This window comes from Dromaius novaehollandiae, chromosome 21 (genome assembly GCF_036370855.1).
Source record: "Dromaius novaehollandiae isolate bDroNov1 chromosome 21, bDroNov1.hap1, whole genome shotgun sequence".
Lineage (NCBI taxonomy): Eukaryota > Metazoa > Chordata > Aves > Casuariiformes > Dromaiidae > Dromaius > Dromaius novaehollandiae.
Window position 1 is genome coordinate 6,873,554 of NC_088118.1, and position 26,646 is coordinate 6,900,199.

Sequence of the window (26,646 nt, forward strand, 5' to 3'; positions counted from 1 at the left end):
GCTACCAATGCACACTGTGGTTCTTAAACAAGAACAACAACAAAAGCAATATCCTGTTCAGTGTTACTGGGGGGTTTCCTTGGCTATTTTTTTTTGTTTGTGAGGCCTTGGTCTTGGTAGGTAACTAAAAGAACTTGCCTGAAGACACTTTGACGTGACACTTTCGCTGTGCAAAGTGTAATTTTGTTGTCAAATAGTATCCGTCCCAAATATTTGAGGTTGGGGATTTAGCAGCTCGGGATGAATCCCCATCAGAGGGGTTGTCCTACCCTCGCTGTCTCGTGCTGTCCAGGCTGCGGTGGAGGCTGTGGGTTTCCCTACAGAGGCTGATGTTTCTTCTCCCACTGAAAGCTGCTCCTTGCTTCCAGCTGCATGTGGTCCTGGCTTCTGCTTGCTGTGGGACCAGGGCCCAAAGGCTGCTTGAGCTGTGCTGATCAGGTCGGATGGTTTGGTGGCATGTTTGGTAGCAACCGCTAATTATCTGACTTACCTGTTGTGTGCTGTATAAACTAGCAAACTTCTAGAACCGAGAAAACTGAAGATGGGAAAGATCTGAGGTCATCCAGCTTCTCCGGTTTCCCCCTTTGGGGGAAGGCTTGTTCCCTACACTAGATTTTCCTGTGCTCTGTCCAGTTTTGAGTGACTCAGGCGGCAGGGTTTTCATCACCTCTCTTGGGAGTCCTGGCCAGTTTCTCACCATGAGAGATGTTTTCCTAGCCCTCCACCTGCTTGGTTCCCCTCCTCGAGCCCAGCCCTGGGTTGCAACAGCGGCCAGCAGAAAACATACAGTGGGTTAACATTCATCAAAGTCCTTGAGTACTGCTTAACTGTTTTTGTGCCATTCCAATGCGTGTCCTGTTTAAAAAACAAAAAACCAAGCTTTTTGAAAGGAGGTATTCTTTAATACTGGACAACCAGGCCAGTGAAAGCCTCCCTTGGTGTTGCAGCTCTAATCCGTTCTCTGTCATCCCGTTTCCAGCTCTTTGGGAGCTGTGCTGATTAAAGGAAGCACTGTAGCAGAGTCGAGAGCTTTATTGGCAGGAAGGGACTGATGAGTTGGATTAGTGGGGAGCAATTATTTTGAGTAAAGAGGCTGGGTGTTCATCATGGTAGCACTGAGGAACACGAGAGTTCCTTAGTGAGGTTTCAGCAAACAAGTGCAGCTTCACCTCGTGTCCCAGAGACTATGACTAGCCTAGTTGTCTGTGAAAATAGCAGAAGTTAGCACTATTGTAAGGTCTTTGCTAATATGGCCAAGGTCGACTCGACCCTTTGAAATACCTTATGCTTTATTGTGCAAGGAAACTTGTCTTGAAGATTAACAAGTGTTGGTAGCGTCGGTAGCATAGATACCGAGAGCCGTGGTCCTTTTTGGGAGTTAGAGTTCTGTAAGGCTTTTATTCTGTAGACTGTATGCGTGCATGTAACTGGTGAGAACTGGAAAGATAGGCCACTGAAATATCAAGGTAAATGGTGAACTGAACCTGTGGCAACTGCTGTTTTTATTTGGGCTTCGCTTGTGCCCAGCACACTTAGTCAAGAAGCTTGTTTTTCTTAACTAGCTGAAGATTTTCCCGTGGATCACTGTCTTTGCTGGTTCTGTCTGTGCTGCCAATGCTGCGTAACCAGTAGCTTGACTCTAATGCTGAAGTAATTCTTAAAATATCATCTGCTAAATAGATGGGTCGTGATGAAATTAAGGCATCTTTCATGAAGGATGAGTGGATACACTGGATTTTTCTTCTTTTAGTCTTTTTGCTATGCCTGAGTTCTTTGCTTATTTAGATAACAGAGTGAGTATGAAGCAGCATTATGGTCAGCGATATAATCTGGTCGAATGGGAGCCAACGCAAGAAGCGGGATATAAATGTCTGGAGTGCGGCCGTGCAGGGGACGAAACTAGAAGCGAGTCTAAGGATCTGCCGTTAAGCAAATTGCAAGAACATTCAGGGTTGAGCAAAAGCTTGGTAGTGGTGAAGAAAACTGTGGCAGTGTAATATGGCAGGTGATGGGGAGCTTCTGTGTCTGCTTGGGAGGCTGCTCCAAGGCTCTCCCAAAACAAGCGGTGCAGCCTTCATCCCTCGGTCCTTATTCTGGCTCGGCCAGACATAGGGGACAGCCCTGAACTGGCGTCCCTGCCAGGGAGTGAGAGGATGGCTATCGGGTCTGTATTTGGTCACGGCCTGGTGCCCCGCGCCGGTCCTGCCAGCCTCTGCGTGCAGAGGGAGGAATTGCCGCTTTCTCGGCGGAAGAGTTTGCTCCGTTCTGGTGAACGCCGCTGCCATGCCGGGGGCAAAGCCAAAGAACATGACTAATCGGTAACGTACAGAACCACCTTCCCTGCAGCCTGATTCACCCGATCCTTAGACGGATTCAGTCTTTCCTCCAGGAATGTTTGATAATGCAGCGCACACTGTTGAGATCACCCTTCTGGCATGGGCCTGCTGCGGTATGAGATCCAGTCATCTGGCAGAAGGTTGCTTACTGCTGTCTCCAAGGCAACCCTCCATGCTGTTCTTCCTTGGAAGCTCAGTGCATTCATAAGGAAGCTGTCATCCCTCTTACTGTAAGTGCAGCAGATGTGAGAGGTTTTACCTGTGCCAATGAACTCCAGACCAGGACGCTGCTGCTCTAAAGAGCAGTGCCGCCTCGGGTATTACGCTTGCCTCTGAAGGACCCTGTCTGTCCACTCACTCGCATCACAAAATGTCATCCTTTCGTGTCACCTTCTCTGCTTGCTTTCTAAACCCTTTGCCGGGCAGCCGTGAGGGTCGCTGAAGATCTCTGCTGAGGCCTCGTAGCGCTGGTGTGCTCCACAAAAGGAGTTCGTTCCGGATGCTGGTGCCAAGGTGGATTTGCCAGTCCTGCCTTCATCTGCTTCTCATCGACTAAAACATGAGTACTTCGGAAAGGGAAACAGCGGAGCTGCATTTCGGGCTGTCATGTCGTACTGGGGCTTCTCTGGGTTTCCCTTGAGCAGAAGCCGCTAGTTACGTTATCTGGGGGGACTGTAACCCTATCTGCTGTGGATAGCTAACCCGGCGGTTCAGAGGGGCACTTCTCTGCCCCCAGCGTCCCATAAAGAAGTCCTCTGCACTGCTCTGAGAAGCTCCAAACCAGGCAGTGTGGATACCTTGCCTTCTGACCAGGCCTAATAGACGCTCAGTGCTAGGTCAAAAAGAGGTATATCAGTTTGGTGGTGGCAACTGCTGAAATCCAGCCTGGGGCTGGAAGGCTCCTGTGTTCTGCAGACCTTGCCTGCTTCTGCCTTTTCATTGGAGCCCGTCTTTCCAAACGTGGACAGACCCTCCACCCGACACACCTCAGCCTGTGCTTTGCTATCTCAGCCCCGGGTTTCTCCCGAGGCGTCTGCCGACTGTGCCAGACAGCCGGTACGCCTGTGTTCAGTCAGGCGCTTTCCAGGAACTGGGCGGCTGCTGCCGTGTCTGTAGATGGTGTGACTTGATGCTTCCCAAGGGGCAGGCGAGAAGAGGGGTCTCCCCTCGCTGTTGGGTTGATGCTGCAACGCTCAGGAGGTGGCAGCTGGTTTACCCAAGGCGTCCGGGATCTAAGCCCGGAAGGGGCGAGGGGGAAACCTGCCCTTCCAGGCTGAGGAGCCCCAATTCAGGAACGAAATCTCTAGCCGAGTTGCTGAGCAGAGAAACCGAGTGGGGCTGAGGCATTCAGCGTTTACAGGCAGCCTTCAGCCATGATAAGATAAGGCTTGAGTAAGTGTGAGGCAAGAAGTCTGCCTGGTGGATTGAGATCATTGTTGCTGAAGGATGTTATGGAGACAATCCACTTCAGATCTTGGCTGCCGTGCTGGTTCTTTTCTTTTTCCTTTTTTCCTGCTCATCTCCCCATCAGCAAGCAGGGGAATACACGTGGGGACACAAATGGACAGACGGACCGTGGCACGTGGAGCGATTCTCCCTGTTGGCACAGATGCGACTGCGAAGCAAAAACACAAGTGGCGATTTGAAGACCAAAGATAACTTCCACTTCCTTGTTTGCAAGCCCTAAAATGGTTTGGAGGAAGGAGGCAAGAACCTGAGCCTACGAGTCTGAGGGACGTCGGAGCCTGCACAGATTATTATTTTTAATCTAAGTGCTTTTACTTCTTTATCTAAGTGCTTTCCCCAAGCTCATAAGCAGTGGGGACAGGCTAATGTTACAGCACACCTACTTGTAGGGTGGTGTGAGCTGATGCTTTACTGGTAGGGAGGTGCATGCGTTTGTGCCAAAGGTTGTGGTCTCCTAGATAAGACAAGCCCTAAAACGTCTGCAGAGGTGTCTCCCCTTCAGCTCCGCTTCTGGGGCACGAGGTTTGCCGCTCGCCCGTGCGGCGGCCAAGTCCCACTGGTTAGGATGCCCTTTGCCTGCTCTTGAGAGCCTGCCCGGCAGCTCTCCATCTCCGCCGGGTTGGCTGTGCACGTGCTAGGCGAGAAGGAAGCGAGGCCTCTTCTAAGCCTTGGCGTGCTCAGCTGCGGGAGTGAGCAGCCACCTGGGACAGTGGATGTAAAAAGAGACATGTTCACGTTCATATATGGTGATATGCATGTATCGGGGCGGGATGAGGTTTTGGGGTGAGCAGAGTAGGCACGCGCTTGCCTAAAACGCAAGACTGGTGGATGCTGGTGCTTCAGAGCACAAAGGCGATCTGCTGGTGTAGCAGGGCCAGCGGGGAGCGGGGCGGGCTCGTGGTGTGCATCCAAGCCTGGGGCCGGCCAAGCAGCAGGGCTGGAGGCAGGGGAGCAGCGAGCAGCCGGGCGGAAAGGGAGCTGGCACGAGACGTGGGGCCGGCGGGGCAGGAGGGCGCCGGGCCGCTTGTCATCGAGCGCATCGGGGCCGAGGCGCGGAGCGGGGTGCAGCAACGGGGCACCCGAAGAGCGTTTCTGTGGAGCCTGCCCTCTCCCATACGAGCAAGTCTGATGCCCTGCAGGGTCTCTGCGTGCTGGCGCCTCTCGGCTTTGAGTGAGAGTGAGACTTTATGGGTTTTTTTAGTTTTCCCCTGGAGAAAATTGAACGCTCTTAGGGAAAAGCCAGTAGAAGAAAATGCTTCGTGTGCTTTGGGTCAACTCCTCTCTGACTCCAGGAGGGCTTTTTGAGCACCCAACACTGCTCTGTTTGACCCGTACCTTAGTGAAACTGCCTTCAACAGCTTGCAGAAATCAAGAGGGAAGGGACGTGGAACAGGATGGTCCATGTAGTTCAGGACGCAGGCCTAGACCCCCCTAGCTTTGCTTGTCCCCGGGAGCCGGCAGACCACCCCGGCTAGGCGCTGTGAAATAGTTTTCCAAGCGATTGTGTGGGACGTTTTCCTCTGTTTGATTCATCAGCTGAAATTCCTCCCAAAGACCTGGCGTGCTTTCCTGGTTGCTTGCCTTCAGCAAGTCATCCCTTCCCGTTTGGGACCGGCCGCGCGGGTTGCTGCCTTCCAGGCAGCCTCGTCCGGGCTCGCTTCCGCGGGGATGCAGCCCTTCCTTCCCCCACGGGTAGCCCGAGGGCTCCCAGCAGCAGGAAGCTTTCTCGGCTCCCCGTTCCCTGACCCCGCTGTTTGTGCTGGCTTCTGGGGGGTGAGAGGTTGCCCCAATGACTGCGTTGGGATCCTTGGTCTCTTTACTTTTCTCACAGTTTCTAGGACGACCGGTGCGATGAGACACAAATGTCAGACCCTCTTGTGTTTCTTGTGCCTGGGGGCAAGTCTGGCTGCTCCCCCTCCGAGCTGCTGCTGGGTTATACGGGCCCCTTGTGTTTCCACTGCTCGGTGTGACTGTTAATAACCCCCGACTCCCAGTTCAGCCGTGTTTCACCCCTACCAGCTTTGAGTGCGAGCTGGGGCCAAGGCTGGGCTTAGGTCGCTTCTGACTTGCACCAAGTAGCTTTCTCTGCTTGGATTTGTGGTGTGCTAGGGCTGTCGGGCTTCAAACGCCGGGCTGTCTCACGCAGAGGAGGACAAGCGTAAGCCCCTTCTTCCTTGCCAAGGGTGCCCAAGTCCCACGCTGGCTGCAGCCCCTCTCCTTTGCCCCCAGTAAGAGTGCGCTGCGTTGAAATGAAACCCACCGTTTGGAGCCTAACCATCTCTTTTTTCCTCCCCCCCTCAACACGAAGCTAGCGGAGGGCTGTTTCTCCTGATGTGCCTCAGCTTCGAGGCTGCGATCTGAGAGGCGGTGGAGGGGAAACAGTCCGGGAACAGCTGGTTGAACTGGGGGAAAATCAAGTGGGCTGCTGGCTGTCAGCAAGCTCTTGTACTTGGACCTTAAAACTGAGGGATGGGACTTTCCAGGCTGATTCAGAGCCGCTTTTCACCCAAAACACCTCACGCAGCCACCTCACGGGCAGGGCCAGCTGCTGTGAACCGCACAACCGTTCTCCCTCCAGCGCTGCCCACGCTTGTTTCCCTTCCCTCTCCGCTCCTCCTTTCTCGCCCCACTTGTTCCTCTTGGCTCCTTCCCTTCGGGCTGTGGGAGGGGGGCCAGGGCTGCCCGATGGGGACCTGCTCCTTCCCAGCCCTTCTGGACCTCTTCCCCGGCGGCGATGCTGCGGCCGCCCCGGTGCCTGGGCTAAGAGGGACATCTAGCGGGGTCTGCGCTGAGGGGCCTGGAGCTCTCGCGCGAATTTTTTTCCCTTTTTTTTTCCCTCCTCCCTCCAATGGGTAAAACGGGCTGGTTTCCGTAGGAGCTGGATTTCTTGCTGGACTGGAGTTTCTAAGCGGTCCTTGGGTGATTGCTGATAGTGAGGACAGGCTTTGGGGCAGACGTGGACCTTTGGTAGGCTGATTTACTGGGGCTTTCTCTTAGCCGGCCGGTGCTGTGTGAATCCTCGGTAGGACTCTCGCTTCTTCTGACGCTTGTCTGTCTAGACTGCCCCATTCCCACCCCCCAGCCTGTGCCGTCCTTCTGAAGTGCTGCGTTTCGTGGCCGTGCCCCGGGCCTGAAGGGGCTGCAGACCCTGGTCCCACCTGCAGCATCAGTGCTGTCGAGACGATTCGAGGTGCTGCTGACCTGCCCACGCGAGAGGGATGTTGCTGTGCTTTCTCATGGGTACCAAAGGGGTTGGTGAATGTCGCCGGACACGGTTGTGTCTGTCTCCAGACATTTAGCTGAGGTTCCCACGTTAGGAGCATCGTTCTTGGCCCCTTGCATGGCCTGCATATGGAGATGGAGGTTTGAAGGGGGGTGAATTGCTCTCTGGCAGTGCCTCTCCCGCCTTGGCTGGTCCATGGTGCTTCTCCTCCAGATGTTCGGTGCTCCTGCCCTCCGCCTGCCTGGGCCCTGGGGAGGATAGCTGGTCTTCACCCGCGTGCCGCGGTGAAGAAGCGCAGCGTGGGCCGCTGCAGGAGCCGTGCTCGCGGGTCTTCCCCAGCCCGTCGTCTTCACCCCCCGTAGCTCTGCAGACGGGCAGGCTGGCTCACGGGGTCAGGCATCGCCCCTCGCTGCCGTTTCCCCAGGGGAACAAACTGATCCAGCAGCTGCCGCCTTCCCAGAAGGGCGATCTGGAGCCTGCGGATGTTTGGAGCGGTTTCTGCGACGACGCAGGACCTGTTCGTTTCGGCCGCGTCCGGGCCCCCGGCTGCCCCCCGCCGCTTGCACATCTCCCAGCTTCCCCAAGACAGGGCTAATCTTCAGCTTCATGTTGTGTCTCCTGCTGAAATCCCGCTCTTGGCACTCCTCCTCGCCGCGCTCTAATAAGCTGCACAGAGCTGGAATAAGCCAGCGAGAGCAGCGGGGAAGAAGGCACGTGAGGGGAAAGATTTCTGTGTTCTCATGCAAGGCTGGAGAACGGGGGGATTTTCTGGGGGGGGGATAAATAGCTTCTGGCTCATCACTGGAGTCCAGAGCCTGCAGGTCTCTGCTCCTGACAAGTCCTTCCTAGAAGGAAGCGGAGTTATCCGCTCGCTTCCAGCGCGACGGCCGAGGGAGGCCCCAGCTGGGACGCGGGAAGCTGTGCTAGGCGATGGAAAGACTCGGCAGATGAGCCGTTCTTGGACCATGGAGCTTGTCTACAGAGGGAGAAACAGGACGAGTTGGGGGGCTTACAGAGAGGGGAAGCAGCTGGTGTGAAGCTGAGCAGAAGGGAGTTAATCGGAGTTTCCTTCTGTGCACGTGTGTGCGCACCTTGCTCGCAAGAATATTCTCACGGCCCCTTTCCAAGAGCGTGAGGAGCTGTGAGGAGGAGAAACCAGGCTTAATGTCTTTGCACTGGGACGTAGGCAGGTGCTGTTGTGCGTGTGGAAGCTGAGCTCCTTCCTTGCACGCGCTGGGCAGCGGAGTTGGCTCCGGGAGAGGAGCTCGCTTCAGCGTTGTAACACCCAAAGGGAGAGGGGAAAAGAAGAGGAGGGAGGAGAGCAAGAAGACCAGGGAGCTTTGGCGAAAGGGTGAGCTGTTCCGTGTGGGAAAAGCTCGTTAACTCGCTTGGCAAAAGAGAAGGGGGAAAGAGAATTTTCCAGTCGCTTTTGCGCATGATGAAGGAAGGATCAAACAGAATCTTCCTCCTGGATTTTGAGGTGGGATCAGGCTGCGTGTCTCCTTGGACTGCTGATAAGGTGGTGGGAGCTACGCGTGCCTGGGTTAGGCTTAGCAAGCCTTTTCCTCGTCTGATGCGCTACAGTCCTGACCACGAAGGTGCCTCCAAGCAGAAGTTCAAGTTAGGGGCTTGCAGAGCGGAGATGCTGGCCAAGACCTCGCGTTAGGTAATGGGAACTTGAGAAGGAAAGAAGGAAATGGGACCCTCCTAGGAAAATACCTTTCCCTCTGGTCTCCCTTCCCTTTTCCTACAGCTGGGGCTGCGGCACATCAGCTGCCAGCACTGTGAAGCTGACGCCCAGGATCAGAACTGGGCTGGGCGGTGCTGGCAAACCAGAGCTCTGCAGCTTGGTTGCTTCTCTCCCTGTTCAAGGCAGGGTTTAGTAGCCAGTGTTTTCAGAAGATCCTACCGGTGTCCTATTAGCACTCATCAGCTGGAAGGGAGCTCTGCTGGTGCCTACCAGTCCTTGGAAGATGGTGAGCATGAAAGCTGGGCAACGAGGGAACCAAAGCAGTGATGGCACGGATTTAAAGCGGTGAGTCTTTGCAGAGCTTGAGGGGGGAAGCACACCGAACCCTTTCCCTGTACTATAGCAGTACCCCAGATCCAGTTATCAAACCCCTGGAGGCAGATTTGAGGCCACGGGCCCTGCTCTGATGGGGTGAGGGTGGTGCTGGGGTCAGGAGCGGGTCCACGCAGCCATCCGTTAATGTTCTCAGCTCTTCTCCCAGCCACTTCTTCGCGCTCCGCTTTGCCAAACCCTCACCCTCAAGACCACGATCCAAACCAGACTCCTCTTGGGTTACAGGCGCCGTAAACACACATCCCCGGCGACGCCGAGAGCGAGCAAAGTGTTTTCCTCCCCGCTCGCCTCCCTGGCAGATGGGCTGACGTTACGCAAGGCTGACAACAACCCCACTCTAGCGCGGGTGAGGCTGCGCGGCGGTGGGAGGGAGGGGACGTCCATCGCGGGGTCGTCGAGCGTGCAGACGAGCGCGGCCTCCCTGCCTCCCTCCCTGCCCCTCGCAGGCAATCGGATCCCGTCCTGTGCGTGCTCGCGGCGGAAGGGAAACGTGCTGGCGAAAGCAAGCCTGAGCTTGTCGCCCGAGCCAAAAAGGCTTTTAAGAAATCCCCGCTCCCTTCCCCCGAATAATTCAGGGCAGATAGTCTCTAAACTAACTGAGTATCATCTCGAGCGATAGCGGAGAGCAAATGTTGCTCTGTGCTCTCCAGCGGGTGCTCGTCGCGGAAGAAGCCCCGAGGCCGAGGCAGCCCTCGGGGACCAGCCCGCGGCTGGGGGTCGGCGTGGCCCGGCGCTGAGCTGGCTTTCTCAAAGTCCCCCTCACCCACGTTTGACCCATAAACCCCGCCAGCTCGGGCCGGGTCCCGCCGCCGCGTGCGTGGGTGCTGGCCAGGGCTTGGTGGGCACCTGGCATCCCTCTTCCTCCCTGCGCCCGGTGCTCCTGCCGGGAAAGCTCCCGCAAGGTCCTGCTGGCTGGTCTCGCCGTGCCGTTTTTATCTATTCAAAAGTAGTGGTGGGAGACTTCTGACTTGGTGGTTTTTAATGAGGAAGAGCGAAAGCTTCTGTCTCACAAAGGGCCTGTTGTGAGGCTTCCCAGAGCCCTCGCTGCAGGCACGGTCGTAGCCGCGTCTCCCTCCCGCTTGAGGCATCGCTTGCTGTGTCGGGTACAGGCAGGATTAGGCCACCTGAAAGGTGGCATGGTGGGGAAAAAACCCTACTTTTGAGAGGACCCTTAAGAGCTGGGAGTGGAGACAAGGTGCTACTGAGAGCTGGTAAATGCTGTGTCCCCTGCTCTGCAGGTGACGAAGCTGCAGGTCCTCCCTGTGCAGGTGGGCTGGGGCCAACCTCCGGGCTTTGATGCCTTCAAGCGAGCTGGTTTCCTCCCCCTCTTCTTCTTTTGCCTCCTGTCCGGGCAGGACTGGTGCGTAGCTGCTGTTGTGAAATGCCTGGGGCAACGGTGGGGAGCAGGGGCGATGCTGGAGAGGGGGCAACGTGTGCGGGTATTAAGGAACAGATGCAGATAAGAGAACGGTAGGGACGTGCCAGCTCCGTTTTGTGCACGCTTCTGACCGCTGAAAGAGCGCTGAGCGTAAACGGAGACTGCGTCAAAGCCGGGGAGAGATTATCTTGCCCGGGACACGTACGCTCAGACAGAGCTATGTTCCCCTGGCATTAAGGTTGAGAGGATATATCGGTAATTTAGGAGTGGAAAACATGACTGGAGGGCTCTCGCTGTTTCCAAACCAGCACTGAAGCACGAGCGTGAGGCCGGCATGGCTGAACGTACCGGAGACTGGAAAATCCAGGCGTAAGCGTGATGTTAGAGCACCGCGAGCCTGCACCGTGTCTCGGTGCCGGGGCTGAGCCTCCCGGGAGCGAGGGGAGGACGCAAGTTGCCCCTTGCTTGTGCCTCTTGCACGCCCTGCGTCTTGCTGTCCCCTGGGAGAGGCCCTGGAGGGGCAGGAGCTACCCTGGTTTCCGGCTGGACCCATCTCACCGTCCATCTGGAGAGCATCTCCCAGGGACACTTAGCTTTTGCAGCAACAGCACTTGTGAGCCCACGAGGACCTTAGCAGCTGAGACGGTGCAAGGACCGCTCAGCCACGCGGTGCACGCGGGGAGGGTGGTGCAGCTGCAGGAGGTGGGTTGGAGCTTTGCTAGCAAAACCGTGGCCATGTCTCCACCAGCCCTGTCGATGCTGGCGGGGTCCTGAGGGGCAGAGCTGGTGCTGCGTGGGAAGGGAGGAACTGGTGTTCCCAAATCTGCCGCGAGACGGGGCGGCCGGCACGGCTCTTCCTGCCGTTCCCTCTGCCGGGAAGGCCGTTCGCTCCGGGGGATGGCACCGATCCTCCTGGGCCCAGCGGCAAGGCTGCCCGCGTCCCTCGGGGCCAAACCCCCACGCAGGGGACGTGCCGGGAGCACCTGGGCACAGGTCACTGCCCGCCAGAGTAAGTGGCGTCAGCACCGTTAGCCACGTGTCCACATGGGGAAACTGAGGCACAAAATGGGGATGTGTCTTTGCCAGCTTCGCCCGCAGCTCAGGAGGAGAAGCCGGGCTTCCTGCATCGCTGTGAGCTGGGGCAGCTTGAAGCCCGCCACAGCTAGCGGACCCCTTTCCCAGGGCACGGCGAAGCTGGGCAGCCTCGTCCCACCCAAGCAGAAGTGCTGCTGGCTGCTGTTCTTCCCCAAAAACTGCTGGCTGCCCCAGCCCTGCCACCAGCAGGTTGATGTCTGCTTGTAGCTGGGGTGCCCACGGGGACCCGTTGCCCCGTGTTGGGGTGGGGGGTGACCACGGCTAGCAGGGAGCAGTAACCCTGGTGTCCTAGTGTCCAGCACCAAAGCCAGCACGGGAAGCAGTGGCCTGAGCTCAGCCTATCTGTTAGCGTGGTTTTCCCTGGTCTTTTTCAGGAGAATGGAACGGCCGAAACCCAGCCAACGTCACGCTGAACCTGCCTTGAGAATGGCTGCAGAGTCCTGGAGCCTTGTGTTCTGCTTGGAGCTGTGTTGTAAAGCACTTTCAGAGGTGGTGATAGAAGTAGGACTGAGTTCTTCTATGCACTGAAACTCTGCCGAAGGGACATCTTTAAAATAGTGAGTGCTTTTTCCATCTTGAGAATTTTAATTACTGTTTCTTGCGTGGCAGCGTCGGGCCAAGGTTCTCCCACAGCCCAATAAAACGCTCTTGTGTAGGTCAAGAGAAATGAGAGAGGAAAGTCTGTAAAGTATCTTCCTACAAATTTACAACTGGACAGAAGTGCTGTGGCCAGCAGCATGAATGACCGGGCATTACCGGTAGTATGGCGTGCTGAGGAAGTTCTCATGATGGGTACCAGCACCCGGACGGTTCGCGGTAGATGCGGGCAACGCGTCTACTCCAACTGCACGCTGGTGTTGTGCAAGCCCCTGTGGACTTATTGGCCTCTAAATGGCCCAGAAGGTGCGTGGACCCATGGAGGTGTGCGTGGCGCACGTAGCAAAGCGGCGAATGTTGCTGGGGACTTTCCAGAGAGCAGGGGATATTAGGTGAAAGTAGAGAGGTTAGCCAAAAGGAACCGACTAGCTTGTGCTAGTAAGTGGTGGCCTGGGGAAGGAAAGGCTCGCTGAGTTCCCACCGAACGTGCATCAGCACCGCCCACCTCATGCATGTTTAAGCAGTTCAGAGATGATTGTTTTGAGGTCTTTAGTCTCAGCGGTGCTTGCTGTGTTGGGGGGAGCTGGTGGCTGGAGCAGGCGGTGAGGTGCCATACGAACCTATCTGGTTTGCTTTTTCCATCAACGCCAACGTTTCTAGCAGGGCTTTGAAGCCCCGCCGCCGGTCCTACCACCGCAGCGATGGGAGCGAACGCCCCAGGTGTCCCTTGCAGCGCTTCCTGCATCCAGTTCCCCCTCCCGCCCTGCTCGTGGTCTCTCTGGCCCGCAGCATCACCCTCAGCCAGCTCGGCACATCCTTGCCCTGAGGAAGTCAGCCCAGGCCCCTCCCTCCCGCCCGCCCGCCCGGGCTGCAGCCCCTTCGCCTCTCTGCTCGGCTCCCGCTGTGCGCCAGGAGAGGCACCTCGCGGCTCCCCATCCCTCCCGTCGGCCCGGCATCCATGGAAGCCCCCAGCGCCGTGCACGTGCCCACCTACAAGTGGTGGTCCATCTTCAACATCCTCTGCTGCTGCCTGCCCCTGGGGCTGATCGCCCTCTACTACTCGGGACAGGTAAGAAGGTGCCGTTGCCACGTGGGGGAAGAGAGGTGGGCTGCTGCTTTTCTCTAGGGCTGCTGGAGCCTGATACAGCTTGAAAGGGGGTTTCTAGAGCCAAGCCAAGGTGAACCCCCAGCTCCGAGGTGGATGCGAGATCCCCCGTTGAAGTGAGGGAGGGTTTTGTTGGGGGGTTTAGAACAACTGTCCGTTTTGGCTGGTTCGGGAAGAACCCGTTCGTCCTAACTGTAGCTGCTGTCCTGCTCGGCTTTCAAGGTGCTTCCAGTGCTGTTTTCCAAACCTGGCACTTGTTTTCCAAACCTGGCACTTGCTTCCTATATGAGCTCTCAGGAGCAGACTGATAGATGAGTCCCAGGCTTTGGAAACCAGATCGCAGGTTCTCCTTTCCTCCCCTGCTTCCCTCGTATGGCTTATCCTCTACGGGGCTGCCGCTCCCTTGGTCTCAGCGCCAGCTTCGGTCTCCCGCGTTCGGGACGGTCGCGCTTCTCCCAGGTCTCAGGCCGGTCCTTCTGCCCGCAGGTGGAGGGACGCCTGCGGCACCAGGACATCGATGGAGCGCGTGCTGCCTCTCACACCGCGAAAATCCTCAACTGCCTGGCGCTGCTGCTGGGGCTGGTGGCCATCGGCGTGATGATCTACTGCATCAGCCAGCAGCAGGTGCTCCTCAGCAGGGTCTGAGCGGAGCCCGCCGTGATGGCCGTCCGGGAAAAGCTTCGGCTGAGCCCAGAGTCCCAGGGCAGCGGTGCAGGACTCTGTGTATGTGAAGTCCGTCTTGAAATGCTACTTGGTTTGGCTGCTTTCCCTTTCCTAAATTTATTGGTAGTTAGCAAGAGCTTTGCCGGCAAAAGGACCTAGATGCTCTCGCACCAGCGTTGCAGGGCCGTGGATTTAGGTGGAGTCCCCAGTCGGGCACCGCTCTTTGCCAGGCGCTCTGCCTTGCCTGGACAAGATGCGTTCGTAAGCCCTCAGGTTCGGGGAAATCTTCTGTGGGGTGGGGGAGTTGCAAACTGGGACAGTGTGGAATCAAACCGCTGTTTGTGCTTGCCTATATATATATGTATTTTTTTCTTTTCTGTGATAGCTCAACGCTGCAAGCTGCTGCTTAGCTCTGTGTGTACGCTCAGCACAAGGCCAGACAAGTTACACTTAGGTTGTTGCATGGGACGTTGCTCTCCCCGCTGGTTTTTGCGTCGTCCTAAATAAACGGCTTGTTCGTAACAACCCGCCTCGACTCCTCGGTGTGTGATCTCCTGGTTCGATGTCAGACCTGCCTGAGGACGCAGGCCGGGGCTGTGGGGAGCAGCGGGGATACAAGTCCCTTGTGCAAAGAGCAGGTAGAGCCTGACCGCGGCGCGGCAGGGACACGGCCCCGAGCCTGGCTCTGGCACTGGCACTGGCCTGCAGCATGGAGGGACCTCGCTGTAGCCCACGCACGCGGCTGGTGAGTCAGGTAAGAGTTTCCATCCCTCCGAGAACTGAAATGCGCTTATTTTAACTTCTGACCTTCCTGTGGCAGCGACTTGAATGCAACCAGCAAAAGCCAGCCTAGAAAACTGTGATTTCTGTGAAAACCTGACCTATTTCTCGGCCATCGCAGGAACTGGTCTGCAGCAAACCTGGACCCTCTGACTCAGAGCGGTGAAGAGAGACAGGGGATGTGGGAAGCTCGTCCCCAGCCTCATGCAAAGTGCAGTCAAATCGAGGACAGGAAAGTAGGGTGTACCGGAGCTGCTGGTGCCACCGTCCTGCCGGCCGTGTCCCCTTGCTGCGGGCAGCGACAAGCCGCTGCAGGTCTGCGCCTGCTCACGTAACCTAAGACGTGCTCTTAACGTCCAGTTCTTCTCCCCAGGTGATGCCGGTCTCGGGTACAGGGGACGAAGCTGGGCTTGCTGCTGGTGACGGAGGCTAGATGGGAGAGCTGATGCTTTGTGGCAATAAAGGGGAAATGAAGGCTCTTATCTACCCCGCAGAGAAAAGAAGAAGCGTTTCCTGCGCCAGGTCTTGACCCAGCCGCAGACTGTCAGGTACGTGCGTTGCTCTCTGACTTTTAAAGCTAGGTTACTTCATCCAGCCGTGCGAGTAAGAGGCGTCTCCGAGTCCCAGCCGAAAGCAGGGGCAGCCTGGAATCGCTAATGTGCTAAACAAGAGTAGGAAGCGATGGGGAAAGGTCTGTGCCCTTCCCGCCGGCTGCACAACGTGGGGACGTGCGAGGAGGGTCCGGCACCGGGACCTGGTCCCCCCCCAAGCTCTGTGCCACCTCCCCGCTGGGGCTCACGAGGGCGGCAGGAGCGGAGCGCGGCTGGCTGGGCTGCTCCAGCTGTGTGTGGGAGAGCAAGAAACGCTAAATATTTTGGCTGTGTTCTCACTTGCGGTCCAGCATTGACCACCTCATGCTGGCAGGGCGTCAGGGATCGGCACCTCCTGGACGCTTGGCCCCTATGGCAAAGTGTGCCGGTCTGGTGCCAGCATTTGAGCTAGTGCTGCTTTGGGAGGGAGCTCCCGGTGCAGCACGTGCCGCAGGAAACCCCCGAGCACCCACCCTGGGAAGGCAGCCGGACCTCCCCCACCCACCCACCGCCCCCCCCCGGATGGTTTTCGTTTTTGTGCTTACAAGAAATAAGGAGGAAGGGATTTCCCCACGCAGCTGGTTTCTCCCCGCTCAGCAGAAAGCCTGTCCCGACAAGGGCTGAGCACGCTGGGCACCCATTTGATTGGGGGGGGGGGGGGGGGGGGGAGTGCAGCAATGTGGGGTTTGGCTGACTTTCTCCTCTCCCCCACCCCTTCCTATTCTGGCGATAGCGTTGGCCTTGCCTGGGCCCCAGGGAGCGGACAACTCTGCTGCGCGCAACGCCCAGCCGGCGCGGGACTCGTCCGTGCCCAGGAGCCCACCCGAGCTGTGAAACAGGAACCGAAGCTGGACGGAGGTAAGAAAAGCTGCAGGAAATGGGAGCTTGTGGGTGGGGAACGGGGGGGGGCCCCCAGGCAGCAGGACAGGGTTAGTCTTGACCTCTAGCAGAAGGCAGTTTGGATACCAAATCAGCAAACGCCTGCAGACCTGCCTGTTGTGCCTATGTCAACCGTCTTGCTTTCTGCTGGGAATGCAGGAGTGCAGAGCCTGGCTGGCCCCAGGGAGAGACGCAGCGACGCAGAGCCTGGCACCCTACACTCGGCTGTCCAACGCATCACTGCTTTCATGTGTCTGCGCAAAGCTACAGTGCACCTTAGCTGGAGCCCCGGCTCGTGCGTCCTGGAAGAGCGTCCACCTCTGTGGCTGTGCAGCGGCTTCCACATATCCCTGCTGCAGGTAACCGGCTTAAAACACTGGAGTATTTTGTGCTTTGAGGCTGAGGAGCGCTTCACGGCATCATCTGACAAATAATACTTTCAGGGAATCTGCACCAGAACAAGTGTGGTGAGTTTTTTTTTTGTTGCTTTTGACTCTACTTTTTTTTCCCCCCCCACCAAATGTGGTGGGAAGCCACGCTCGTGAGAGCTCGGCTGGAACCGAGCTGTGGCTGCCGGGATGCCCTGGCTTGCGGCCCAGCCCTGGGTGCTGCTCCAGCTCCCATGCGCCAGCTTCCTGCCAGCGATCAGGGGTCAGCAACGCGCCCACAGTGAACGCTTTCATGGTGCTGCAGCATCGTGTGAGCACAGCTCTAAACGCACGTCCTTGTTGGTGTTTGGGTCCAGAGAATCGCTCTCTCTAGGCAGAGACAGCTGTGGGTGTCCCACTAGCCTACTACTCTTGCAGTATCCTGCTGCGAGGCTTCACAGCCCTGCTGCTGGCGTGCCAGAGGTGATAATCCACCTTGCCAGGCATCGCTGCTTGTAAAGCTCAGTGATGAGATGATAAAGCAGTTAAAAATCATCCTGTCTCCTGGAGCAGGTACTGGGGAGGAACTGAGCAGCCGGATGCTGCACAGAACCAACTGCATCATGTTCCCAGGCTGGACTTTCGGCTGCTGGAAACAGTTGGAGGTTTTTCTGTGTGGGTGTTTTTCTTTTTAATGGTTGTTTTTGTTTTGTGTTTTGTTGTTGGGTTGTGGTATGTGGGGTTTCTTTTTTTTTTTTTTTTTTTTTTTTTTTTGGGGGGGGGTGTTTTTTTTTCCTGTTTTCCCCCTCCTCAGGGTCTGTTTGCCTGCACTTGAAGGGAAGCAGCACGCCTAAGTGTGCAGCTGGGACCTGGCACCAGCCATGGAGGAAGGCAGACCAGCACGGCGTGGTGACCCACACCAGCTCCTGCGCGTCTGACCTGAACAGGGGAGGTGAGTCTGCCATGCTGGGGGGGGGGTGGGAGGTGCCACATAAAAATTTCCAGCTGGGAAGTTGCCTCAAGAACCTCCCTGTGTTGGAGATGGTCAGCACCTCTCCTTGTACGTCCTACTCAAAGGAGCAGTGTGAAAATACCCTACTGGATCCCCCAGGAGCTCTCCACAAACCCCTGACTTGGAAAGCCCTTGAATCTAGCTGCTGAAGCTGCTGTAAAGAGGAGTGCTACAAGCTTTATATATAATATTCCTCGTGGGGACAGCTGTCCAACTTGGGCCTGGGTGCCCTCAGGGATCGGTGCAGGTTTCCCCAGCTTGGGACCCCTTCCAGAGAAGCCCCCAGATAACCACACAACCAGAGTATTAGAAAATATCTCAGTTTAATAGACTTGGAGCATCTCCATTCCATATAGAGTTTTACAAAACAGTGTATTTACAGGTGAGGAATGGCTAACCGAAGTCACCTGGAGTGTGCTCTTCTACGGCAAGGAACAGGCTACAGAGAAGAAGGGAGATCAAATCGGCACATTCAGAAGTCACATTGCTGCCATCTCTTACAAAAGTAAGAAGGGCCAAAAGACTGTCTCTGCCTCGGCGCAGGCAGAGCCATCCGCTGTTACCAGGGCTGGGGACAAGCTGCAGGAAATCATTCAATCACTTCTGCCCCACGTGCGAAGCAAAGCAAAGCACCTGGCTGCACCGAGGAAGTCACCAAGTGTACTCCAGGCACCATGGGCTGCACTGGTACGTGTACCAGCACGTGTCCAGCCCTGCGCCTCGCTGCTGCCCTGGCCCCGTGGTGGCACAGCACTGCCTGGCGAGAACAAGCAGCTAAAGCGAGAAGATGCAGCAGCTAAACCACAGCGTAGTGTTAAGGCACATTGTGGTAATGCCAATCTGACCAGTTCTCAAGTCAGAAGACGGATAACCTGGGCGTGCAAGTAGACCTGCGCACGAGTCCCTTGAGGTGAGTGAACATGTTTCAGCCACAACTGTCTCCCTCAGTGCTGCAGCCCTGGACTCGTTACGGCAACTCCCACCCAGAGGAGAACAGAAACTAAGTCGGCCAAAGGACGGAAGAGACGCCACGGCCTGGGACTGCGCCGAGGGAGGGATCCTGAGGGATCCACCACCACCCCCATGGTGAGAACCCCCCCCCTTTACTCATGACCAGAAAAAGGGGTGCGGACGGCAGTTTGAAAACAAACGCAGGAGATAGAATATATTCTAAAAGCTGTTTTTGAACCCGTCCCAATAAAGTTTGCTTCTAAAAACACAAAGTGTTTTTTCTTTTTTTTTTTTTTTTTTAATTAATTTTTTTTCTTCTTTTTCTCCTATTTGTATGTATCTTGATGGGCTGTTCATTCCAGTTCTTCCTGGGAGCTACACTAGCTTGCCCACAATGGGAAACTTCTGTCCAAGCATTAAGTTTTAAACTGAGGTTTGGTGTCAGGGTGGGATTACTAAGGGCTAAACTAAAACAGCAGCTCTGGCTCGCTGGCACACATTAAATACAGACAAGGAGGTCCTCCACGCTTGTCTCCAGTCTTTTGCTGCTGCGCTGAAGAGAGCTGCAGTCGCGGTCTGCGGGTGGGAGTCCCAGGCGCTTGCGGCGAGGTAGAGGGAGGGCTGAAGTTCACGTTGGAGGCAGCTCTCTGCGCTTCGCTGCACACAAAGCCTCCCTTCTCCGTGGCTGGGGCAGCCCTGGCCAGCAGTGTACAAAACTTACATGTCCATGTGAAGATGAGTATGTCCCTAGAGGCCTGTCTGCTCTTTGAGCCACTGGCGCAGCTTGGTGACCCGGGTGTAGACGCCAGGCTTTTGTCGCTGCGCGCAGCCGTCGCCCCAGCTCACGACGCCGGCCAGGAATATCCGACTGTTGGCTTCTACGCTGACCAGCGGCCCTCCGGAGTCTCCCTGCACAGAAACAAATGTTCAAGGTTAACATAAGCACCAATTCAGCACCGTGCCCCATCGTAAAGTGTGACAAAGCATCATCAAAACAATCACAGAAGCTCATAAGTAATCAAAAATAATTGATAAATAATCTAAAAAACAGGCCAAGCATAGCTGGGTTTCCTTCAACAGCACTAAGACTTGTAACACAGCTCTAACTGTTTTTGAGACTAACTCAGGCGTCAATACAATTTGCTGTTTGCGCCCATTCCAGTTTGGCCATTCTGTCAAGTAAGAAGCAAGTGTACAGATTTGAAACACATTAGGTGGGGAAATATGAGTGAAAGTGCCAGAATAAAAAGGGCTAAACAAAGGGGCGGTAAATACTAAGTCCCTCAGTAACAGCAATAGAGTAGACTGCTGGTGCTCTGCTTTCCTACCTGGTGTGCAGTTTTTGAGACTAAGTCATGCGTCAGTATAATTTGCTGCTCACGCCTCTTCCAATCTGGCCGTTGCCCGAACCAAGGTGGAGCCTTGCTGATTTGTATTATATTAAGTGTGGAAATACGTGCGAAAGCACCAGAATAAAAAAGGGCTGACCAAATGGCCCCTATTGCTAACGGAGGACCCCCACCACCACCAACACCGATAAACTAGTGCTCTTGCATTGCTTTCCTACCTGGCACGCGTCCACGCCACCCGTCAGGATCCCCACGCACATCATGCGCGACGTCACCTGGCCGGACAGCAGCTCGTTGCACACGGTCTGGTTGATCAACCGGATTTCTGCTTTCTGCAGGATGGTGGCACCGCTGCCTGTGAGGATGGAGGGCAAACATCGGTTAAGAGCGCACGGCCTTTTTAAGCCTCCGGGCCCTCCCCTGCACAGATTTGTACCTGCACACTGCATTCAGGCCCCACGTGCTGAGCACGTGACTAATTGCCAGGTAAGTCCCCAGTGCAACAACCCGCTTTCTCCTAACGCCATTTTCCCCTGCAGGCCTGAGATATCTTCGTGCAATCCCAAGAGAACCTCGTTGGCCTTCAGTCTCGAGACAAGCTAACGCATATAGGCTGCAAATTTCTCAGAGAGAGGCAAAGCTACAGCCAGCTCCCCTCTTCCCTAAAGCCGTACGCTAAAATATGTCGACGCGCTCCCCCAGCCGCAACCTCACCGGGCACCTCCAGCGCTCACCTCCTTCTGAAGTCGCTCCCCATCCAGTCACCCACAGGTCCTTGCCGACAGGGAAGTTGTGGGTGGAATCGGGTAGGCAGACGGGCTGGACAACGGAGGAGAAGGTGACAGGCTCTTGCAGCTCCATCACAGCAATATCATAGTCAAAGGTGTAGTCGTTGAAGTTGGGGTGGGAGATGATGCGCTTGATCGTTCGTGTTTGCACGTTGGCGCCGTTGCGGTTGCTTTGGTCGGTCAGTCCCAGGTAGGCCGTCCACAGCTTGGCGTCCGAGTAACTGCGAGAGTCACAACGCACAGGGCAGCGTGAAAGCCCAGTCGCAGAACTGGCGCAGATGTCCTAGCTTAACCTCTATCTTAAAAAGTTTCCCTGAAACTTTTTTCCCCGAGAAGCACCTGTCCTGGTGGAAACTGATTTTTCCTTCTCGGGTAAGCAAATGCTTGAAAATGGAAGTGCACCGGGCTGGCCATCCTGCCCTGGTCCCGCCACCCCGAATCCCACCACCCTGAATCACCGCAGTGCCTGCAGAGGCCCCTGCAAGAGCGCAGGGCATTGAGGCGATGTTTTAACAAATAAATACATGTCTACTTCGAACGGCTGCTTCCGTGTCAGGACAAGAACCTATCCAAAGTCAAGCTGTCTGAGGACAGTGACTGGGCCCTTCACAGCACCCTGAAGCTTGTCTTACAAAACAGCCGCACTAAGCGTCTCCTCGCTCTTTAGCGAGGCGGCCCCCGATCCAGCGAACCTGGCAGAAGCAGAGCGCCAGCTCCCACTTACTCGATGCCCTGCAGGTACCCGAAGCAATGCGCCGCGGTCACCAGCCAGCGCTCCGAGATCAGCGAGGCCCCGCAGACGTGGCCCTGGCCCTTGACGTGGAGGCTGACCTGCCACGGCCATTCGCCCACGTCTGAGTCCTGCCCACCGACGATCCGTGACTTCTTAGTGTAGGAGCGGATCCCGCAGCCTGCGGGGAGGAAAGGAGCAAAGGCACTTAGTCACTCTGGTTTCTACTCAGCACCTCCCCTTCCTTCCTCTGGGAATATTACCTATGCCAGGGATGGCTGATGCTATCAGCACAGGAGTGCAAACGGTTTGCTAAATTTGCTAAAAGATTTACTGACCATGTCAGTTAATGCGCAGACAAACCCCTATACTATCAGCATAAGCCCTCCTTAAACATCTTGAGCAACACAGACGCCCTGCACACTGCTAAAGAACGTGGTTGGCTGTTTTCAAATCCAGACCGTCAGGCTGAAATGCCCAGCAGCTCTCTCCGCCAGTCTTAAGCACGCGTTTAAGAGGCCGAGCCCAGAAACGCCCGTCCTCCCTCCCTGGGGTACTCACTGCAGTTGTTCTCATCAGAACTGTCTTCGCAGTCCTTCTCCCCGTCGCACTCCGGGTTCTGCTTGCTGACGCACTTTCCGTTGCTGCATTTGTACATGTATTCCTTGCAGGAGACTGTTGTGGTGGCTGTTGCAGGTAGGCCAAAGGGAGAAGGGTTAGTCCCAGTGCTGGGGAAGTCACAGCGCTCAAGAGCCATTCACCTCTTCTACCCTTCCGCCGTCCCCAGGACGACAACGCCACGTGCGAAAAGGCACGCCGAGGTGCCTAGCCACGAGCTGTCTGTAAGAGGCTGCATTTCCAGGGAGGACCCCTCCACAGCCCATCCTCACCCCTGCTGCAGCTGCCCTCGTCGCTCCCGTCTCCGCAGTCATCCTTGTCGTCACACTTCTGCGTGATGGGGATGCATTTCCCATTGTCGCACTTGAAGCTGTCATCGGAGCAACCTGGGGAAGGAGCAGCTCGTGAGAAGCGGCAGGACGGGGCACCGACACCCTCCCACAGAAGGACCGGGCACAAATCCTGCAGTACCTCTAACACGTGGCCGTGCCCATATCTCTTCCTCCCAGGCAGGGAGAGCCTCTGCCTACCGTGTTCCCAAAGGCCTCCAGTGACACGATCCCATCCCAAAGAGTCTCATCTGGAGTTGCCCCTGTGTCCCCCTTGCCACAACCATAAGGCCTTTGCTCCTTTGTCTTACAGCAGACATAGAGATGCATTTATCCTCTTTCTTCTTGCAGCAGCCACATATAAACATCTGCTTCCTGTGTCCCCCGCCTTTTCTTCTCCAAACTGCATATCATCAATTTGTGCAATCCTTTCCTTCCCAAGAGCCCATGTTACCTCCTCCATCTCTGCTCATCCTCATTTCTCTCCTCTGAGCTCTTGCTCAGGGCTCCTGCAGCGCTCCAGCCAAGGCCTCGCTGTGCCCAGTGCCAGGCTGGCATTTTGGATTCCTCAGGCGCAGGTCTCCAGCACGGCACTTGCCTTCCTCCGCTTAGCATGCCTCCACCCTCCCCTTCACCCTGTTCCAGCCCTCAGACCCTTCCGCCCATGGTGCAAGGCACTTACTGCACTGCAGCTCGTCGCTGTTGTCGCCGCAGTCATTCACGTTATCACAGACCCAGAACTTCGGCTTGCACCAGCCGTTCTGGCACCTGAACTGCTGGTCGGTACAGGCTGGAAAGGAACAGCGAGAAATCAGGACGAGAAATCAGGGGACAGACCGGCAAACGCACTCACGGAGTCACCAACTATAGATGTGTCACTGCATCTACTGCAGCCCCACAGGGAAATCTGGGCAGCTCTCCCAGCGGGTATCCAAGCGCACAGGAACAAGCGTACCAGAAAACACCACAACAGTTGGGGCCACGTGTGCATACACACGTATACATGCACTGTGCTAAAACACAGCATTTCCACGGCTCCGGAGAACACAGCTATCTGGAGTGCTGCAATGTCTCAGCCAGGTAACAAAGACACCAACCTTAAACAAGCCTAAGAGCAGCAGGAGAGCCAGAGGCAACTGCTCAAAAAAAACAATTGCTACAACCAGCAGGAAAGTACCTAAATACCCAGTTTGCTGACCTGCCCCTCAGGTAAGGAGCATTTGGAAAAGTGCTGGAAAGGAGGCAAAAGCAGAGCTTTGCCACCAAGCGATGGGCTCATCACCTCCGCGCAAGTTCCTCTCCGGCAAAACAGCGGCTCAGCAAGCCACAGGATGCACTGCACGACCCTTGCTAAAGAGAGCCCACACAGCGGTTTCTCTCTCTGCAGTTCCTCTCACGATGCCCAGATTGTAAAAGAGGGATGTAGCTGGCCACATCCAGCCCTGATTTTTCCCTCCTAAATCCTCCAGATCAGCAGCAGTTAAACAGAACGAGGCCAGAGCACATACCCCCAGTCACCCTCGAGCAGCACAGCCCTTCCCGTAACAAGGCAGAAGAAATAAAGGACAGACTTACTGCAGGATCTCTCATCGCTGCCATCTGTGCAGTCCAGCCACCCGTCGCAGCGCATGGTTTTGTCGATGCAGCGGCCAGTTTTGCAGGCAAACTTGCCGGGGCAGGCTGAAAGGGAGGAAAGGGATGAAGACGCGTGAGCCTTCCCGCTGTCCCCTTCTCCTGCACCGAGTGTCACCCACTCCGGACAGCTGGTGTGGCCACTGCTCTTAGCAGCCTGCTCTGCTTCCTAGCGGAGCGGGTTTCCACTGCCCAGGCTCGCCGCTCCCTGAGCTGCGTAACTGAGACAGCCCATCAGGGGTTGCACCAAAGTCCATTTAAGCCCAGGGTCTTGTTTTTGACAGTGGCTGTAAGTAGATGCTCGGGGGAAAGCATGGACAAGGCAGCTCCTCTGTACTCTCCCCAGCCACCAGCAATTCTCAGCTCCAAGATTTCCTAAGTGCATATGCTTTCTGTGCATTTTATGATTTCTCCTCAGCGGATTTCTCCTTCGCTGGCTTGTCCAGTCACCCGTGTCAATTTTTAGCATCCTTGGGCAAGCTTTGCCACTCAGCTCCCTGCTTCAACAAGAATTTCCTTTTGAATCTAGTTCTTGCTCGCTTCACACCACGGCCCCTCGTTCTTGCATTGCCCTTGGGGTCACCTAGCCAGTAATTTGCATCGTGTCACACCCATTCCTACACACTCAGCAGGGAGAAGCCGGTGTGGCTGTGACTAATGTCAGAGAATGAACGGGGTCCCCCTTGCCAAATTTCTGCAAAGCACGCAACTTTGCCATTGTTCAGGGTAGCCTGCTTACAGCACCCAACATGAAAAACACCTTCTCTCAGAACAACGCAGGAATACAAGTTGGTTTGCAGTTAAACAGCCATGCCCCTAATGCCCCAGGAAAGCGCGCTTCCCAATTTATAGGGCAACGTAAGCGGAGATGAGGGACACCCGCCAGTTCTTTAGTCTGCAGCAGACTCGAGGCAAATTAGTTCCCCCCACAGGCTCGAGATTTCAACTCACGATCGCTGGAGTCATAGGACAGGTACTCAGCAGAGAAGCCGGTGTCTGTGTAGGACGAGTCTGAGTGGAACCGGACCTGTATTTTATTGGTAGTACTGGCCACCACAAACTGGGAACGCTCCCCACAGTACCTGGAGGGAAAGAGAGCAAAGATTAATGCTACAGAGTCAGCACTGAGCAGCTTTCCTTCCATTCCTGAATCCTCCATCACCACACGGGGTCACTTCACACACCTCGATAGCAAAGGAGGCAGGAAAACAAGAGGTCTGATCCCAGCGTGGATCGCTGAACCTTGAGGTCTGTGCATAGGAGCCAAATTTCGCTGCAGTCATCAGGAGATTTAGACAAATAGCAAACACCACCAAGTTGTGACCTTGACAATGATTTAGGAGCAAGTTCAACAAAACCCCTGCCTGACGCACTGATCGTTGCATCTCTTTGGTCTTGGATCAGTTGTGTCTCTGGATTCGGGCAGACTAACGCCACAGCATCGGGTGGGTTAGTAGGAAGCACCGCTACACAGGCCTCACTGCAAGAACTAGCCAGGGCTGTGGATCCAGATTCTCACCCTGAAACTCCATCTCTTCACAGAAGGGTCAGCTCTCTTGCCCAAAACATTGTGAAGCAACACTGCTCACTTCCCCTGCGCAGCACCAAGTGGTATTTTTGGCCCAGCTTACACTAAGTTGTGTAATAGCAAACAGCAAATGTAACAGTAAACGCATCACATAACGCAATGCGACTACCCTAACAACAGAGATTTGCTCATTCAAGCAAAATCACGCCAGATGTTTCTGTAGAGATCTGCCTTTCTGCACGATAGGCATGTGATGTGATGCTTCACAGCCTGCGTTTTGGGGGGTTTTTTCAGCTGCAGCACACAACAAGCCCACGGGCTAATCTCCAGAACCATGTGTGTGGCTCCCCCTTCTCCATCAGGCAACAAACTACAAGAGCAGGTCAGACCCAAGCACCCTCTGCCTGACGACATCCCAAAGAGCAACAGCACACTCGTTCAAGGAAACCACAGGTACCATATAACTAAACACAATCCCTCCCCTCAAAGGGCCCAAACTGACCACTAGCAACCTTGTTTGTGAGTTAGAGCGCCTGACGCCTACCTCGTGCTGTTGATCTCCACGTAGTCCTTGGTGCAGGAGCTGACTGGGATCCCGGGCTCCAGCACAAAGAACATGTTGAAACGCACCTTCACATTCTTTTTTGAGGGGACCTGCAAGGAGGAGGTGGGGCAAAAGGGAGCAGAGTCAGGGGCGCACTGTTTTCTGGAGCACAGAAAATGCAAATAGGCTTCCTGGGAAAAGGGTTGCATTTGGAGGGAGGGACAGAAGATAACTGAAGAAGCAAAGAAGAGAAACAGACCAAAACCAGCTCCCCAAAAAGCCACTGTTCCTCACTTTGTCATTTAGTCAGTTTGCTTGCCTAGCTGCTGCGAGCTCACTTGCACCACGTACTGTACAAGCAGGTTCACTTGATAGAGTAATTAAGGCAAAGAGGGGGCCCTGTCTCTTACCTCTATGTTCCAGACACAGTCCGTGGTAGGCGGGTAGTGCGCTGGGTAATAGGGAGTGGTGAAGGTGCCACTCTCTGCTTTCAGAGTCCCACCACAGGCTAGAAGATGAGCAGAAAGATGAAAACAGGTAAGAGATGCAAAGAGACGTGGCTTTCCCAAGCTTTAGCTGGCTATTGCCCGAGGCAGGAAGA

The 26,646-nt window shown here is 55.6% G+C and overlaps 2 protein-coding genes across 6 annotated transcripts in view; one reads left to right on the forward strand and one right to left on the reverse strand.

Annotated features, from left to right (window-relative positions):
• The first annotated feature begins 12,472 nt into the window (after window positions 1–12,472).
• Window positions 12,473–14,472, forward strand: LOC135323473 (trafficking regulator of GLUT4 1-like). Its single transcript, XM_026097302.2, has 2 exons — window positions 12,473–13,248; window positions 13,771–14,472. The coding sequence occupies exons 1-2, from the start codon at window positions 13,138–13,140 to the stop codon at window positions 13,927–13,929; spliced, it is 270 nt and encodes an 89-aa protein (XP_025953087.1). The 5' UTR covers window positions 12,473–13,137; the 3' UTR covers window positions 13,930–14,472.
• Window positions 14,473–17,882: 3,410 nt separating this feature from the next.
• ST14 (ST14 transmembrane serine protease matriptase) overlaps window positions 17,883–26,646 on the reverse strand; it is a 37,048-nt gene continuing 28,284 nt past the window's right edge. For all 5 annotated transcript variants that reach the window (XM_026097300.2, XM_026097299.2, XM_026097298.2 and 2 more), the window contains 11 exons: window positions 26,456–26,553; window positions 26,046–26,155; window positions 24,925–25,055; window positions 23,917–24,021; window positions 23,024–23,131; window positions 22,285–22,398; window positions 21,956–22,081; window positions 21,389–21,575; window positions 20,611–20,885; window positions 20,095–20,231; window positions 17,883–19,436 (listed from right to left, as the gene is read on the reverse strand). In XM_026097300.2, coding sequence (XP_025953085.2) covers window positions 19,275–19,436; window positions 20,095–20,231; window positions 20,611–20,885; window positions 21,389–21,575; window positions 21,956–22,081; window positions 22,285–22,398; window positions 23,024–23,131; window positions 23,917–24,021; window positions 24,925–25,055; window positions 26,046–26,155; window positions 26,456–26,553 — 1,553 coding nt within the window. In that variant the 3' untranslated portion in view covers window positions 17,883–19,274. The remainder of the gene's footprint in view (window positions 19,437–20,094; window positions 20,232–20,610; window positions 20,886–21,388; window positions 21,576–21,955; window positions 22,082–22,284; window positions 22,399–23,023; window positions 23,132–23,916; window positions 24,022–24,924; window positions 25,056–26,045; window positions 26,156–26,455; window positions 26,554–26,646) is intronic.

What these genes read in the sequence shown, in the direction of transcription:
- LOC135323473 (XM_026097302.2), top strand. Translation starts at nt 13,138, where the DNA reads ATGGAAGCCCCCAGCGCCGTGCACGTGCCCACCTACAAGTGGTGGTCC. An exon ending in CCCTCTACTACTCGGGACAG is followed by an intron (nt 13,249 to 13,770) that starts GTAAGAAGGTGC and finishes TTCTGCCCGCAG; the next exon opens with GTGGAGGGACGCCTGCGGCA.